The sequence below is a fragment of the Triticum urartu genome, chromosome 2, assembly GCF_003073215.2.
Source record: "Triticum urartu cultivar G1812 chromosome 2, Tu2.1, whole genome shotgun sequence".
Classification (NCBI taxonomy): domain Eukaryota; kingdom Viridiplantae; phylum Streptophyta; class Magnoliopsida; order Poales; family Poaceae; genus Triticum; species Triticum urartu.
In genome coordinates, this window is record NC_053023.1 from 111,224,845 (window position 1) to 111,242,900 (window position 18,056).

At 43.2% G+C, this 18,056-nt stretch overlaps 2 protein-coding genes across 2 annotated transcripts; both read right to left on the bottom strand.

Annotated features, from left to right (window-relative positions):
* Positions 1–7,195: 7,195 nt before the first annotated feature.
* LOC125536196 (40S ribosomal protein S6-2-like) lies at positions 7,196–9,716 on the bottom strand. The gene is made up of 6 exons (XM_048699368.1): positions 9,573–9,716; positions 9,417–9,481; positions 8,480–8,537; positions 8,278–8,386; positions 7,913–8,185; positions 7,196–7,711 (listed from the first exon to the last, which is right to left on the bottom strand). The coding sequence occupies exons 1-6, from the start codon at positions 9,576–9,578 to the stop codon at positions 7,470–7,472; spliced, it is 753 nt and encodes a 250-aa protein (XP_048555325.1). The 5' UTR covers positions 9,579–9,716; the 3' UTR covers positions 7,196–7,469.
* A 2,705-nt stretch (positions 9,717–12,421) lies between these two features.
* On the bottom strand, positions 12,422–17,115 carry LOC125536194 (serine/threonine-protein kinase SAPK2). The gene is made up of 9 exons (XM_048699366.1): positions 16,754–17,115; positions 15,563–15,637; positions 13,853–13,954; positions 13,707–13,760; positions 13,532–13,624; positions 13,357–13,449; positions 13,172–13,276; positions 12,966–13,064; positions 12,422–12,887 (listed from the first exon to the last, which is right to left on the bottom strand). Exons 1-9 carry the CDS (start codon positions 16,871–16,873, stop codon positions 12,603–12,605), a joined length of 1,026 nt encoding a protein of 341 aa, XP_048555323.1. The 5' UTR covers positions 16,874–17,115; the 3' UTR covers positions 12,422–12,602.
* Between the last annotated feature and the right edge of the window lie 941 nt (positions 17,116–18,056).

An 18,056-nucleotide genomic window follows, 5' to 3' on the forward strand; every position in this document is an offset into this window, starting at 1 on the left:
TGGAAGGCCCTTTTTGAATACTGCAGGGGCTGTTATTGATTGCACCAAAGGCAATGTCACTTTTCATGTTCATGGTGATGAGCATACGGTACACTTTCCGAGGAAACAACCTCAAGTCCACAGTATCAATTCTATTGGAAAAATTCCATCGATTATTTTTGGAGGTTTTGAATTTCCTCTACCTACTGCCAAGAAGAAATATGATATTCTTATTGTTGGGGACATGCATATCCTCGTTGAGGTAACCTAGTGTTATTCAAAAATTATCCGGTTCCATGTTATTCGGAATGAGTTTGTTAACAAGACCTGATCAACCTTGTTAGCGGATTCCTTTTGACGAGCATGAGATGGATGAATTTAGAAAACACAACTCTCTGTACCCTCCTTTTACTTTCTGTTATTTATATTAAATAAAGCAAAAATAGTAATTTCTGTCTGTTTTCTGAATTATCCATGCAATAAAAAATACCCCGAAAATAAAAGTTCTCCAAATGCCCTGAAAATTAAATATGATTTTTTCTAGAATATTTGAGAATATCTGGCACTGAAAACACAGCATGGGGAGCAAGCACCTGGCCACGAGGGTGGAGGGCGCGCCCACCCCCTGGGCGCGCCCCTGCCTCATGGGCCCACGGTGGCTCCCCTCCACTTATTCCAGCTACCACACACTCCTTCTTCCTCCCACAAACACCACCAACCAGCTCAAACTCGAGTCCAAGCTCATTTTGCTGCCATTTTCGATCTCCTTGCTCAAAGCACCTCTCACAAAACTGCTTTGGGGGATTGTTCCTTGGTATGTGACTCCTCCAATGGTCCAATTAGTTTTTGTTCCAGTGTCTTATTCATTGCATATTTTTGCTGCTTAGGTGACCCTGTTCTTGAGCTTGCATGTCAAATTTATATGGTCAAAAGTAGTTTTAATCCATGATATAGTCTCTAGGCACTTGTAGGAGTAGTTGCTATCAATTTTGTTGAGTTTGGTTCACTTTTATTTTGAAGTTACTAAAAATTTCAGAAATTTTCAGAAAAAGATGAAGAGATTTTTGAGAGGCTCATCAAGCCGAAGCTCAAAAGATAAGCAAAGTGAGGAGGATAAGAGGCCCAAGTATATCTCCCTCGCACCGCAGAGGTCCGGCCATGTGAATGGCCTAGTGATGATTTCTTGAGAGCAGCCGGGATTTATGATGATTTCTATGAATTGGCTAAGAATGCAGGCCTCACCACTTTCCTCCACGACCAACGCGAACAGTATCTCTTACTCACCAATATCTTTGTGCAAAACGTTCATTTCCATGCTAGGAGCTCACCACCTATGGTGGAATTTTATTTATATGATGAGCATAAGGAGATGTCACTTTATGATTTTTGTCGGGTTTGTTTGATCCCTTTTGAGGGCGGCGTAAAGGAACCACATCGTGACGATGTGGATGGGTTTATTGATACCATTACTGTAGGGGAAACGAGGAAGGTTTCTGACGCACGAATTACTAGCATACACTTTCCTGTTCTACGTTACTTTGCTATATTTGCTAGTAGATGCTTAATTGGGCGCGGAAACTGTGGAAACCTGAGTGCCCCTGATATTGTTATTTTGTGCCATGCCTTATTTCGTCATGACACAATTAGTTTAGGCGCTATTGTTGCAAAGCGGTTAAATCTTAACCGTACTAAGGGCCCCGTCCTTGGAGGCATCTTCGCCTCGCGCCTCGCTGCACATTTTAACATACCTATTAGGCATTACGAGAAAGAAGAAAAATTGCTGCCTCCTGTTTATCTAGATTATAAGAGTATGGTAGCACATGGTTTCATTGTTAAGAATAGGGAAAAGGCGCTTAAGTACAAATTAACATTTGGTAAAAATCGTCCTGAGACTATTACCTTGCCTGCTACTTCCTTGTTTGATTTATCTGCAGGCAAGTACCTTGTTCCGTTAGAGGCCATTCACGCCTACTGGAACCCTACATCAGCTACATAGCCGGAGCCGGAACCACAATCTGATCCTCCACGACAGTCTGATTACCAGTGGCATTCGGAGGTGATTGCCAACCAGTGGCAATCCGAGACTTCTTCACAGTACGACCCCAACTATTACTATGGATATCCGCCAGACCAATCGTGTCCATAGGCCAACTTAGGCCAAAGGCCTAAGCTTGGGGGAGTGCGTATTTCTCACCGACATTACATTCATGTTCAAACACTCATTGCTAGTTGTCGATGCTCATACTTTTTCATTGTATCATCCATGCTAGTTTATTTTTCTTTTTTATGCTTTCTTCTTGTGTGTTTAATAAACCTTAAGAAAAACAAAAAAAATAGTTGTTGCTTTTAGTTAGTTTACTTTCCATGCTTGTAGTAGTAACTAAAAAGAAAACCCAAAAAGATTTCTCGTTCTTCTTTTGCTTGTTGGGAGCTTTCCCATGTAAATAGTTTTATTTATTTTCTTTGGGGTCGAGAGGAGAAGACCATAATTAAAATGTTAAAGTGGCTCCTATATGCATTATTGATTGATCTAACAAAGAGCCCATATTACCTTGTCTTCTCTCCTGAATTGAATACTTGCAGTTGCAGATTCTAGCTTAGTCCAATGCACGTGCACTATTATTATTATTCACATCGTTCGGTCGTGCAAGTGAAAGGCAATAATGATGATTATATGATGAACTTATTGATATGGGAAAAGCTGGTATGAACTCGACCTCTCTTGTTTTTGTAAATATGATTAGTTCATCGTTCCTGATTCAGCCTATTATGAATAAACATGTTTGCAATGACAATTAGAGATTATAGTTGCTTATGACATGCTTAATTAGCTAGGATCTTATAATGGTTTACCTTGCGTGCCAACATGCTATTAAAATGGTTGTGATGTGGTATGATAGGGTGGTATTCTCTTTTGAACGATTCGAGTGGCTTGACTTGGCACATGTTCACGCATGTAGTTGAAACAAAATCAACATAGCCTCTACGATATTTATGTTCATGGTGCATTATATCCTATTCATGCTTGCATTCGGTGTTGATTAATTTTAATGCATGTTCATGACTGTTGTCGCTCTCTAACTGGTCGCTTCCTAGTCTTTTGCTAGCCTTCACCTGTACTAAGTGGGAATACTGCTTGTGCATCCAATTCCATAAACCCCAAAGTTATTCCATATGAGTCCACCATACCTACCTATATACGGTATCTACCTGCCGTTCCAAGTAAATTTGTATGTGCCAAACTCTAAACTTTCAAATAAACATTCTGTTTTGTATGCACGAATAGCTCATGTATCAACTAGGGATGTCCGTATCTTTCATGTTAGGCGGGTTATTCTCAAGAGGAGTGGACTCCGCTCCTCACTCACGAGAAAATGGCTGGTCACCGGGATGCCCAGTCCCATGCTTTAAGCAAATCAAATCAAAATAATTACAAACAAAACTCCCTCAGGAATCTTGTTAGTTGGAGGCACTCGTTGTTTCGAGCAAGCCATGGATTGATGCTTGTTGGTGAAGAGGGAGTATAAACTTTACCATTTTGTTTGGGAACCGCCTATAATGTGTGTAGCATGGAAGATATCGCCATCTCTCGGTTGTTATGTTGACAATGAAAGTATACCGCTCAAAATACTATTCATATCTATTTCAAAATCGAGCTCTGGCACCTCTACAAATCCCTGCTTCCCTCTGAGAAGGGCCTATCCATTTACTTTTATGTTGAGTCATCATCCTTTTATTAAAAAGCACCAGTTGGAGAGCACCGTTGTCATTTGCATCCATTACTGTTAGTGTACATTGAGTATGACTTGACTGGATCTCTTTTACCATGAATTACAATGTCTAGTCAGTCCTTGATCTTTAAAGGTGCTTTGGATTTATGTTTTGCGGTCTCAGAAAGGTCTAGCGAGATACCATCCTGTTATATCATATCATGATTGTCTTGAGAAAGTGTTGTCATCTGAGATTTATTATTATTTCTCGCTAGATGATTATGTCATTGATATGAGTAAACATGAGACCTAAATGTTATTGTGACTATGGTTGGTTCATAATCTTTGCTGAAAACTTGAATGTTGGCTTGACATATTTACAACAACAAGAGCAAACAGAGTTTGTAAAAAAAATTCTTTATCACTTTCAGTTTATCAACTAAATTGCTTGAGGACAAGTAAAGGTTTAAGCTTGGGGGAGTTGATACGTCTCCGTCGTATCTACTTTTCCAAACACTTTTGCCCTTGTTTTGAACTCTAACTTGCATGATTTGAATGGAACTAACCCGGACTAACGCTGTTTTCAGCAGAATTGTCATGGTGTTATTTTTATGCAGAAATAAAAGTTTTCGGAATGACCTGAAAATCAACGAAGAATTATTTTGGAATATATAATAAATATTGGAAAGAAGATCCACGTCAGGGGGGCCTCCACCTGTCCACGAGGGTGGGGGCGCGCCCCCACTGCCTCGTGGGCCCCCTGACGCTCCACCGACCTCAACCTTGACTCCATATATTCACTTTCGGGGAGAAAAAACCAGAGAGGAGGAATCATCACGTTTTACGATACGGAGCCGCTGCCAAGCCCTAAACTTTCTCGGGAGGGCTGATCTGGAGTCCGTTCGGGGCTCCGGAGAGGGGAATCCGTCGCCATCGTCATCATCAACCATCCTCCATCACCAATTTCATGATGCTCACCGCCGTGCGTGAGTAATTTCATCGTAGGCTTGCTGGACGGTGATGGGTTGGATGAGATTTATCATGTAATCGAGTTAGCTTTGTTAGGGTTTGATCCCTAGTGTCCACTATGTTCTGAGATTGATGTTGCTATGACTTTGCTATGCTTAATGCTTGTCACTAGGGCCCGAGTGCCATGATTTCAGATCTGAACCTATTATGTTTTCATCAATATATGAGAGTTCTTGATCCTATCTTGCAAGTCTATAGTCACCTATTATGTGTTATGATCCGTTAACCCCGAAGTGACAATAATCGGGATACTTACCGATGATGGCCGTAGTTTGAGGAGTTCATGTATTCACTATGTGTTAATGCTTTGGTCTGGTACTCTATTAAAAGAAGGCCTTAATATCCCTTAGTTTCCAATAGGACTCCGCTGCCACGGGAGGGTAGGACAAAAGATGTCATGCAAGTTCTTTTCCATAAGCATGTATGACTATATTCGGAATACATGTCTACATTACATTGATGAACTGAAGCTAGTTCTGTATCACCCTAGGTTATGACTGTTACATGATGAACCGCATCCGGCATAATTCTTCATCACTGGTCCATTGCCTATGAGCTTTCCATATATTGTTCTTCGCTTATTTACTTTTCCGTTGCTACTGTTATCCTCACTATAAAACACCAAAAATATTACTTTTGCTACATTTACCTTTTACCACCGTTACCACTACTATCATATTACTTTGCTACTAAATACCTTGCTGTAGATATTAAGTTTCCAGGTGTGGTTGAATTGACAACTCAGCTGCTAATACTTGAGGATATTCTTTGGCTCCCCTTGTGTCAAATCAATAAATTTGGATTAAATACTCTACCCTCGAAAACTGTTGTGATCTCCTATACTTGTGTGTTATCACTGTGCCGCTCCCGCCGGGTCCTCCTGGAGATCCAGTGCGCGCGCCTTCGCTCCGTACGCGCCGGCGACGGCCACGCGGTAGGCTGGCTTCAGCGGCCGCCGCTTGTCAACCCACACGCCGCATGCGAACACGACGCCCGGCCAGCCGGATCCGGACAGGTCCTGGAGCGCGTCGCCCGCGAGGCGCGAGATGGATTCCTCGAGCTCGTCCCGGGTTGGCACGCCGAGGAGGCGGAGGAGCTCCTCCAGGGTGCCCAGTGGGCGCTGGCCACCAGGAGCGTGACGGCCGCGTGGATGGACAGCGGCGAGAAGACGAGGTTGGCGCTACGGTTTTTGTCGGCGAGGCGCTTGGTGAGGCCGGCGGCGAGCTCCGTCGGGCCACAGCTGGACTGCGGCGACTTATTGGTCGGCCAGGCCATCATCTCCGCAGAATCCATCAACTTGTTGGTCGACTTGTGAGCCAGGCCAGAAGATGTACGTACATGTACAATTTTATTGGACACAGTATAGATGCAAGCGCTCTTATACACGTGCATACACTCACACCCTATAAACGCACACACGCACACCTATGACACCTCCGAAAAACTGAGACGACATATCATTTTAAAATTTACGAAGTCACCGTAGGCACCTCGTCGTCGACGGGAACGTCTCCTCCCACTGAATGTCATCGCCGGAAATCCTGAAATGATCCAGGAATAAATGCGAGCACCAGGACTTAAACCCTGGTGGGTTAGGGATACCACAGTCCCTCTAACCATCCAACACCACAGGTTAGTTTAATGTTCAGGTACAGTTTGTTAGTGGTGATTTTACTTTGCTTGGCCAGTATATAATGCAGAACGCACGGCGTCCGATTTGATTTGGAGTCGGTTTCGTTCTCTTTCGTATGATGACTTAGTTCAGGCTAATACGACATTTCCTATTGCCAGTACAAAGTCAATGAGATAAGCATTCCCTCCGTCTGAAAATAAATGTCTTAACTTTGTATTAGCTTTACGTAAAGTTGCACTAAGGTAAGACATTTATTTTGGGACGGAGGAAGTACCTTATATTACTTCTACACAATAGCTAAATGTCAATCGACTGAAATTCGAATTTAGGGTAAGTCGATTTTAAGAGTTTGCCAGGAAGGCCGGAAGGAACTCGCCGGAGGGCTACCCATCATCTATCTTAGAGTTGGGGTGGGGGCGGCAGAATGGCGGTGGTGCAATGTCGCCGAGGAAAATCGAAGTTGGGCCACGGTTGGGAGAAGGGCGGGGCGGCCCGGCTGGTGCGGGAGGTGGAAGCCGGCGGTTCGGCCGATGGTACGCAAAGTAGTAGATGAGCAGGAGGTTGAATATGCAATCTCGGCCGTCAGTTTTGTATCCAATGGCTGATAGGAATCGACTGACCTAAATGTTTTTTTCAGGCGACTTGCACCGCACCCTTACTTCTGCTTAAATGCCACCAGTAATAATTATTGTTCAATCCAATCTGCTGAGCAAGCAAGCCAATTTACAACTAGGAGACCAACAGACTGACTTGAATTAGAAGTTGCTGTGGGGTGCAACCGTGAGGGCGAAGGTGTAACCGTCCACTCAATTCAACCGATTGTAACAATATACCATCCCATAGATGCAATTTAACCTGAGACACATTTCATTCAGAATATAAACTGTATACAACAGATAAATTAGGAATAAATGAGCAAATTGAAGTACTAGAACATTTCAAACAGATGATAAGACCTATTGCTTTCAGCTCTACTTGAGTAGAAACTAACATAGAATTCCAGTAACAAACTCCAGCCGATAAATACCCATGTTCATGCAAAATATCATCAACTACCAACTCAAGAAAGCTGAAAGTAGAGGGTAGTTTTGTCCAACTAATGAAAGACTGTAAACATCTTAAGCAGAGGCAGCAGGAGCCTTGGTAGCAGCAGAAAGCTTGGACCTCCTCTTGGCCATGCTCTCACTCCGGCGGTCTCTTTGCTCCTTAAGCCTCTGTGCAAGCAACTTCTGGTACTCTGCAGCCTCTGACTTCTTCTTTGCAATCCTCTTCTTCTTGTCGGCGATTCTCGCGCGCTTCCTCTGGAGGGTCAAGGGTGTCACAAGACGCTGGATCTTGGGAGCCTTGCTCACGGTCTTGCCTGCAAATAACAAACAATATTGTCTGCATAAGAAACAAGTAAATTAAAGACACAATGTGAATTGTAGAGGATGTTTTTCTTTAGCAGGCTCCGGACAAGCATTATGATATTAAGACTTCAAAATTTCTTCAAGAACAATATAAGAGGGTAAAGTAACACAATATAATTCATCAGTAAGCAAACAAATCAAGGAAAGCTCACCCTTCTTGTTTGTGAAGGACCTGCGGTATGTGTTGACATACTGGCGTACATCATCATCCTTGCCAAGGTTGAAGAGCTTCTTGATCTTGGAAGCCCTCTTGGGTCCCCTCATCCTGGGCTTCTCAGTGTCGGTCAGGCCTGGCAGATCATTCTTGCCCTTCTTGACAATCACCAAGTTGATAACAGATAGGTCTTGGCTGACAATGCAACCACGGACAGACTTCCTCCGGCGCTCACCAACACGCCTGCCATGTCCACGGAAGCAAGATGTGCCTACGGAAGTGAGGCAAAAGAAAAAAAGGTAAGAGTTATAGTTTAAGAGAGAGAAAATGTCTGCGAGAAGTACAATGAAAATAGTGTAATACCCCTGTGAAGCAGAAGGCGAACACGCCCAGGAGTTAACACTCCTTGCTTCATTGGGAAGCCCTGCTTATCGCAGCCACCCATGATCTTGAAGATATAGCCCTCGAATTCCTGAGAAACAGAAAATGATAGATATCTTTAATCAAAACTACTAAAATATCAGCTGCAGGTTGAGTGTGATGAAATCACTTGCCAGTAGATTACCTCACCCAGAAGATCACCAACTACCTCCTGGGAGATCCTCTTGTCATAGAGGTTCCGCCTGTAGTTATATGAAACTATTAGATATCCTATCAAAAAAACAGAGGGTAAACTCCCAACTGTTATTATTCTGACAAACAACAGACTAAATTCCTACTACTATATTGATCGTTGACTACTAAAAGCCTCAACTCAACATTGTTCATGGTATCACAGGGTACATAGTTTACCATGTTCCCCAAAATTAACAGTACTGAGCATCACAAGATAGTTGAAACTATTCGTTGTTAACTGATACTATGCTAGAGAGAAAATCATCAGACATAACTGGCTGCACCACAGACAAGTAGCAATAACATGAATTTGTGGGATGGGTGTAGTTTCTATGCTTAGCCCTCTGTTTTGCACTAATGCTAGCTCAGAACACATATATATAGGTTAAGAGTACACAGTCAATTCAAACCATGCATTTGTATGTGCTCAAGTATACATGTACATTAAATGTGCTACGTTTGAACAACATACAGACAAAGACTGTTGTGACATAGTATAGTTATCAAAACTGTTACAAGAACAACCACCTCAACGCTGACAGAACCTCCATTCTAGTTCTCAACAACAGCAAAAGCTTCTAATCATTATTCAAGATCTCTACAGCAGAAAAAGTTCTCAACATGATTCTAATCGCAGCATAACATGATTCTAGTTTCCTACAAATAATAGTTGCGACAAATCCAATCTAACAATGTAACAGAATAGATTCTCCACAGCCAACACGCCAAGTGTTAGATGCACAAGACAACAGATTTAACCGAGTCCACCAAACTAATAAAGGCCGGCCACAAGGATCCAAACTGAATAGCAACGCAATTTCGAAGAGTGGTGTGGTGACTACACGACGCGGGTCTAAAGAAAGAATGTGGGGCTGAGAAACACTCACAGCTTCATGTCGTCATCGATCTCCACCTTCTTCTGGCACCCCGTGGTGGGGTTCGCGATGTTCAACTGAAACCAACGCAAAAATAACACGAATCAGGCGCCCGCACAAACGCAGATCGCATCGGAGCACGACGGGAGGTGAGTAGCAGGTGCGTACCTTCATGGTGAAGTTGCGGCGCAAGCTCGCGGGCCGCGAGCTGGGGAGCGGTGGTGCGTCGGCGGCGGCGGCGCGGGCGCTAGGGTTTGGGGGCGAGGATGCGTGCGTGGGGAAGATGTGATGAGCTTATAAAGGTCGGGGGCGTCGGGGAGAAGTGGAGTGGGCCGTTAGGGTCCAGCCTGCGGCTGCTCGGTTGATCTGGGCCATTCTCAGCGCAGATGGGTTGGGCAGGATTGACCGGCCTAAAGTTTCTCAAAAGAAAAAAGACTAACCGGCCTAACGTGTAAAATGGGCCTATGCCCGCACATGCTTCACACGGTCCCTTAAAAAAAAGGTTCCCCTAAAAAACATAAATAAAGAAGGTTGCCTAAAAAGAAATAAAGAAGGGGATGTATTCCCCTAAACATTATGGTATGGAATAAAGTGTGACTATTTTAATATGGTTTGTGGCTTCATTAGCCTTGTTTATTTCTCTATTGCACAAATTGCTGGGGAAGTTGCTATTTGATCATTGTGTGGTTTTCACAAAAGTTCTTGTGTTTTAGCTGTCGTACTGTAGATTTTTGGTTTTGGCTAGAATAGATGTTTCAATTTCCCAGGATGCATATATCAGTTGGCCAGCATGCATGTTCAGTTGCATAGTCAATGTGTTCAGTTGGCTAGAATAGATGTTCCATTTTCTCAGATGCATATATCAGTTGGCCAGCATGCATGTTCACTTGCACAGCCAATGTGTTCAGTTGGCTAGAATAGATGTTTCAGTTTTCCAGGATGCATATATCAGTTGGCCAGCATGCATGTTCAGTTGCACAGTCAATGTGTTCAGTTGGCTAGAATAGATGTTTCAGTTGGCCAGGATGCATATATTAGTTGGCAAGCATGCATGTTCAGTTGACTAGAATCATATTTTAGTTGGACAGAAAATATGTCTTAGTTGGCTTGCTGAACACATCCAGGGGGGAAGGGGAAACTTGCCTGGCATGTATGTTAGAAAACATGTTCAGTTTTGATCTCAAACCATGTTTAGTGTGCAGATACACTCATGGGAGGTGGGGGTGGTGTGATGTTGACAATGGGGTGATGTGGCAGATCCACTCCTCTTTTGAAGCAACCTCTTCATGGATTTGCTGATAAATCCATGGAGAAGGGTGTTTACAGATGCAGTACAAGAAGGAGGAGAACTGAAGAAGGGCAGAGAGTAATTACTTGCCTGATGTTGCTGTATGGTATGGCTCTGATCACCCTGCCCTTAGATCAATTTCTTGAAACAGTTTCTTTTATTTTTGGGCTGCCATGGCGGCTGTACAAGAGGAGAAAGAAGGAGCCTTGGATCCCTTTCTTTTGTGGAGAAGAAGGTAGTATGGGAGGGGCTGGGGCGTGGGGGCGAGCGGGCGTGGGAGGGGCTGGGACGTGGGGGCGAGTGGGCGTGGGGACAACTGGCCATGTGGGGATCGTCTTTTCTGTTCTGGATTGGGCGCTCCATCCTCTCGGTTTGGTGGCCGTCTGTCCCCTTCCTTTTCTGTACCGCATGGGGACAGGGCTTAACTTTTTAGGCCGGCCGCTCGATTGCACTAGTGGGCAGCCGGCCACCCACTAGACACATCCTAAAAAAAGGTTTCCCTAAAATATATAAATAAAGAAGGTTGCCTAAAAAGAAATAAATAAAGTCATCTTTGTATTGCCCTTAAAATTATGATATGAAATAAAGTGTGTTGTTCTTCAAGAAAAAAGAAACTTTGCCTCAAAAAAGAATTTAAAAATAAAGAAGGTACTATGAAAATTAATGTTGATGGTGTTGTGGGTAGACAACTGGACATGGAGATAGAGGTGTTGCTGCTATGATTTATCGTGATGGGTATAACTACATGGGCTCGTTGTCGATTACTTTCATGGGTATAACTGATGTGCCAAAGCTAGAAGCTCTTGCATGTCGCGAGGCAGTGGCATCGGCAACAAACTTAAACATCTCTCAGGTCCTAATTTTTTTGGATTGTGCCACTGTGATTAAAAGACGTTGAAGCGTGTCAAGGCGGGAGACATGCAACAATTATTCAGTGGATTTGTGTTGGATCACTAGAATTTGTGGATTGTAAGTTTGTGCATGAAAGTAGGGCTCAAAACATTGAGGTTGGTACCGTATCTAATTTTTCATTATCTTTAGGAGTTGGAAGGCATGTGTGGTTTCTTCAACTTCATTATGCTGTAATGATTCCGATGAGTTTATATGAATAAAGAGTTGTTATGCCCGTAAAATAAATAAATAAATAAGCTCACTTAAAAAAACTCCCCTAAAAAACTTAAAAAACATAAATAAAGACGCTGATTTCAACAAAAGAACATAAAGAAGCTCATGATTCTCAATAGGAAAAAACATAAAGATGCTTGAGTTTCTCAGAAAAAAAACTAATCTGCTTGGTCCAGAGAGGTGTGGTTCTGTTTTACTTTTGGTTTGGAACATGAAATACTCTAGTTACCCCAAAAATAAATTTGAACATTCTAGCTGCCCTAAAAGAAAGGGAAATACTCAATACTAGGTTTTTAAATTGCAATACTAAAGTAGTTTACAATAGTAGTACAAACCCCTGTAAAAATAGCATCAGCACAAAACCCGGTGAGATCGTAATAACAAAAAGTAGCATAGGATGAACACAAGATGGATCAACAATTAGGACGATCCCTCCAACTAATATAAACTGCTGCCCGCAAACAAACAAACAAAAAACCTACTCCCTCCGACCCATATTATACTTGTCGCTGGTTTAGTACAACTTTTCGGAGGGAGTAATATAAACTGCTCAAGCACAATGAGAAGCAAATCACCAGGAATCCAGCTGAGGACACCAAACACATATGGAAGTGTAGTTATACTTATATTTTATCCACAGCGTCACTACCAACAACGGTTACAGAAAACAGATGTAATCATACAACAGCACAGCGCAACCCTCTGAAACAAACGACATAACAGAAGGATGAACACATTACAAACACAAAGGCCACACCACCAAGGGGAACCGCCACGCCTGCTCGTCACAACGCGCACACGAAGTCGCCGCTGTCCTCGATGTCCGCGTCGACGTCGTCTATGTCGTCGAGCTCCATGCTCCCTAGCCCGGGCACCGACAGCTGCCCGGCGAACTTGGAACCGTCGCCCGGTATCCGCGCCTCCTGGATGATGGCCATGATCTCCTCCAGGGTCTGCGGGGGAGCGTTGACGCCGACCATGTGCAGGCTCATCTGGTACTCGTCGGTCATCTCGATCGGCAGATTCTTGAGGAACCACGGGTGGTTCTTGATCTCTTGGATGGTTATTCGCTGCAGGAAGTAGCTGGTGAGAATGCAGGTATTCAGCGTTTCTGTTTGGAAACATAGCTGTTTGGGGAGAGGGATTACTTGCTCAGGGTTTGCCACGAAAATCCGGGACAGCAAATGTCTGCACTCCATCGAAATCCGGACGTAATCAGGTACCGAGTATTGTACGCTGAGTATCCTCTGCAAGGATCTTATAAACTTTTACTCCCAAGCATAATTAATGGCATGCGCTGAGTGAAGCAAAATGGAATGAGGATATGGTGCAGCTGATTGTTGGATGAACTCACAGTAATTGTCTTGCGGAAATTCTTCGGTTCGTCTGGGTCCTCAAAAGGATAAGCGCCGACAAGCATCACATATAGTGTTACTCCACAGGACCAGACATCAGCGACCTGAATTGCACAGTGATGTTTGAAGGTTTCAGGTGAAGGATCATGAACACTTGACAAGAGAAACAGTAAATAGAAATTACCTTTCCATCATATTCCCTTCTAGAAAGGACCTCAGGGGCGATGTAGGCAGGAGTACCGACGGTCGATTTTGGCTGAGAGTGCAACACAGAGGACTGAAAAGAAGATGTATGGGTAAGTATACTGGCTTAGTTAGTAAGCAGGTGATTATAAATGTCATAATCTGCTATGGATTACCTTGGAGTAACCGAAATCACATATCTTGAGCCGGGGTGCTTCGCTCCCATCCAGGAGCGTATTTTCTAGTTTCAAATCTCTATGACATATTTGCTGCAGTGGTAACAGGATATGGTTATGTGCTATGTGCTACTTCTAGGTTGCTCTTGTAACTTAATTTGAAATAGTTGTGTACCATGGAATGGCAATAGCTAACTCCAGAAAGCAATTGTTGGAAGAAGAACCTAGCCTGTTGATAAGAATGAATAAGTCGATAAATCATCAATACAATGGCATGCATGTAACTATTAATTATCATAAATTGTGATGAATATCGTATACCTCATTCTCGCTAAATCTTCCAGAACCACAGATCCTTTCAAATAGCTCACCGCCAGCAGCGTATTCCATAACTATGGCCAAATGTGTGGGAGTTAGCACAACCTGAAAAACTAAGTGATCTCTGTTAAGTCCTGCAATCTGGATATGATAATAGATTCATACTTTGAGAAAATAAGACACTGATTTTTAGTGCTCCTAGGAAATAAAAGGAGTTAAACTGAGAAAATCCTTGGTCGATTTGGACTAACAAAATTATATATTTTTAGGCCAGGTCAAAGTATTAATCAATCGCTTTCATATTTGTACACTTTTACGCAAAGGTGGGGGACTATTGAAGCAAAGCTTCTTTTGAGACAATACCATTACAAGCATAACTACCTGGAATAAATATTTCTTATGGTTATGGTGTCTGTCTCTGTCACGTCTTGAATAAAAAAGTATGATTGTGTTCAAATTTAACTATGGTGCTAGAGTTACAACATTTTTTGCTTGTCCATGCATTCACTCGTTCTGAACTGCAGTTAGAATGCATAGCATGAGCAAGATTTCAAGTCCAAGAATAACATTAACCTGCAACACTTGAACAAGAGGCTATGGTGTCCTACTAGGCCACGGTCGCTTCCAATAGTCATATAATGAAAGTTTACATTGCGGCCCCTAAGCAATTATGGTATCTTCACACAACGTAATGGTGGTCTCAATTCTCAACGCCAGCGGCAGGTCCACAACAGAATTACCCAAGTTAGAGGGCATGCACTAGGACAAGCTACTGAATGCTGATAAGCATCCAATCATCCAACAGAATTAATATGTTCTCACAAACAGTTGAAAAAGCAGCCCACTAGTCATACACATGGAATGAATAAACATAAAATTACCATATAAGCGAGAATAAGGGTCTATCGGAATATTCATAGCCACACCTAGCATATGCTTCAAACTACACAAAATAGGAAAACCACTGTGCGCATAAAGTTTAACAATAAAGGTATCCGTCACTACCAAAAGTGTCCTTTCAAACGCTGCAACTAGGATAAAGGTTTTCTTTACATATTCTAATTGTGCTATTCAGGTTAATGGATGGATAACAGATAGGCACCACTTTCTTGCTGGAATGGGTACAGGACAGAAGCCGAGAAGTTGAACATTACATCATATCATGTATGCATTTATTTATTTATTTTGTGGGGGGGGGGGGGGTCATTCTAATGTATGATTTTGAATGCATTTTAAACACTGCTGTTATGAAGTTTGACGAATTTTCAGCAAACACATTGCAATGAAGTTTCAAAAGAAATGATTATTTTATAAGTAGGCATTAGGACTTACTCCCTCCGTTCCTAAATATTTGTCTTTCTAGAAATTTCAAATGACTACTACATACGGATGTATGTAGACATATTTTAGAGTGTAGATTCACTCATTTTGCTCCGTATGTAGTCACTTATTGAAATGCCTAGAAAGACAAGTATTTAGGAACGGAGGGAGTAGAACATACGACCTTAGGCCAGAGCTTGGGTCCACACATTTTTGCATCGCTTTTTAAAGCCATTATATGTAACACGTGGTCGGAAAAATTAGAAAAAATGTCTTGAGTTTCCGAAAATCATTGGACTGAGGTAACGCGCATTGTCAGATCCATAAAGATGACACTGGATTCAAATGTTTTGAGTTTGTATCAGTATTTCCATACAGTCAGAAAGAACTTACCTCTTTGAATCTAACAATGTTCGGATGCCTCAGAGATCTGTGGTTCATAATCTCCCTTTGAACATTCTCATCAATCTACGAAAGCAGAAGAATAATAATTAAAGTTCCAGCTGACAAACTAAAGATACTCAAATACCACGCCCAAAATGGCTTACAGAACCCAATTAAGTTAAGGTGAATGGTTTTCTCCACGCGAACAGCGAAACGTGAACAATAAAATGGTCAGAGGTGGTGGATGTAATAGATCAAAAATAATAAATGGTTGTGTGTACATAATGAATATAGCAGTATCATTGATTGAGTGAAAGATGTTGAGAGCCAATGATGATAAGGAAGAAAGGTGGGGGGAATGTCCATAAGAGGCTGAAGTGAACTACAAGTAATAACACATGCTAACCGATATGACCGTGTGAATTAATTAGTAAAGAGGGTTTACCTAACATGACAGTGTTTGCTAACTTCATTTTGTTGAGCAGACAGAAATTTTGCTAATTCTGTACGGGCGTCTACCAGCTTTGTGGAAACTTATTTAACTAACTAACTGTTAACACCTTGAACAAGCCAACCATTGTTCTGCATAATCTAACAAAATGCAACACAATCCAAGGAGGCATTCCAAAATTGGACAGACCATTCACTTGGGCTGCAAAACGGGGCAGGGTATATGGATTTGGTTGGTGATCCTGGTACCAAAGATGAACACTGTGAATAGATGCTTGCCCGATTTACAGCTAAGGTGGACAGGACTTGGACTAATTAGCACCAGGTGAAAATCCATCTGTTTAATCAATATAAAGCGATGAACAGAGGAGCGACTGCATTGACCGGTCAAGTGTGATTTGAGGCCAAGAAACCGAATAGCGATGTGAACTATATTTCGCTCAAAATTCAAGACCATGAATTAAAAGCATCGAAACTCGACTGGGAATTTCAGACACCGAAACAGAGCATGTCGGGCCAGCGGTAGCACAGTGGATCATCGAATCTCTTTACTCCTGAGCAAACTAGTACACCCGGAACCACTCAAGCCAAATACGTAGCACCGAATCAGCAAAACTACTAGTAAGTACTACTCCCAGCTAAACACCAGCAGTCCGGATGAAGAAGCCTCGTCTACGAATCAAGAACTCAAACACAACCTAGGAAAGGGCGGATTAGACACAGAGGGGGATGAATTTAATTCGAGCTCACCTTGTGCCCCCTCTCGATGAACTTGACGGCGAAGAGCTCCTTGGTCCTGACGTCCCGTACCAGCTTGGCCACCCCGAAGTTGCCGGACCCTATGTCCTTGATCACCTCGTACCGCTCCATCCCGGACCCCCTCCGTCCGTCCGTCCGTCCGTCCGCAGCTCGTAGGCACCACTGGAGCGAGAAGCAAGCGGCAGCAGGCCGCCGGTGGCTGCCGGCTCAGGCGGGTCGGTCAAGATTCAAGCACCGAACGGAGCCAGTGGCGAGTGGAGTGGACACCGGGAGGGAGGAAGCACCCGAGCGAGGAGAGGGAGCGGGGGGGGGGGGGGGGGGGGGGGGAGGGGGGGGGGGGGGGGGGGGGGAGTGCGCTGCGGTGTGGGAGGGCTGGGGCTCCTTTTGACGAGGCCGGGTGGGTCGGGTCGCAGTGCGTGGGGAGAGAGACGTACCCATGTAGCCATACCGTCCGTCGTGGGGCGAGCCGTCGACGGCTACGCTACGAAGCGGTCGCCGGCTCGCCTTGCTCGATGGTGATTAATTTTGCAGAGTTCGGAAAACTTCTCCCGGTATTTCCCATTTCAACGGTTCGTGCGGATCGGTAGTAGGCATTTTCTTTCACTGCCGGTGAACTCTTTACATGGGTGCCCTGATAACTTTTATTTCTGCCATGATATGGTAGGTCTAGGATACATTTCAATATCTCATACTAGGAAATTTGGAAAGATGGATTAGTATATGTAAATATGAATATTCGGAATTTAAACATGTTCTCTATGTGAGGCGACCTACTTGGATTTCTTGTATCTCAACCCGCGCGGAGTTGTATCATGTGTGTAAGCGATTAAAAAAAACATAGCGGCACTGGTGAAGCTATGTGCAAGGCTGCAGGGACCACAGCCCCCGACCTTGGATAGTTTTGTGAAAAAAATATTGAAGAGGGCTAAGAATGAAAAAATAGGATATTCTGCCATATGTAAACTGTTGAAAAATATCGCAACACCTAATCGAGCACTAAAAACAAGCTAATTACAAACTAGTCAACCAAACAAAAGTAAAGTTGCTCTACCGTAGTGGCTGTCAACCCGCAACTTCCTCTTGCTCAAGCGCCCCGAGTTTGAATCCATTTCAAAAATAAAATCAACCAAACAAAAGGACCGACACGATCCTCTCAACAACAACGTGCTAATGCAACAGCGTGACCTTATCCATTGTCATCCAACATCTCCGTTGCCACAACATTATGATGATGAAAGAGTATATCAAAAGGAATAAGCAAAGAAATTTGACATATGATGCCCAATCACCATCA

Excerpts from the sequence above, each read along its gene's own strand:
- LOC125536194 (XM_048699366.1), bottom strand. The coding sequence starts at position 16,873 with ATGGAGCGGTACGAGGTGATCAAGGACATAGGGTCCGGCAACTTCGGG. Across the intron at positions 13,065-13,171 it reads ATTTCCGCAAGACAATTACT|AGGATACTCAGCGTACAATA; the intron begins GTGAGTTCATCC and ends AGATCCTTGCAG. Across the intron at positions 12,888-12,965 it reads TCGTGGCAAACCCTGAGCAA|CGAATAACCATCCAAGAGAT; the intron begins GTAATCCCTCTC and ends TACTTCCTGCAG.
- LOC125536196 (XM_048699368.1), bottom strand. Across the intron at positions 8,538-9,416 it reads ATCGATGACGACATGAAGCT|GCGGAACCTCTATGACAAGA; the intron begins GTGAGTGTTTCT and ends ATATAACTACAG. Across the intron at positions 7,712-7,912 it reads GTCCTTCACAAACAAGAAGG|GCAAGACCGTGAGCAAGGCT; the intron begins GTGAGCTTTCCT and ends TGTTATTTGCAG.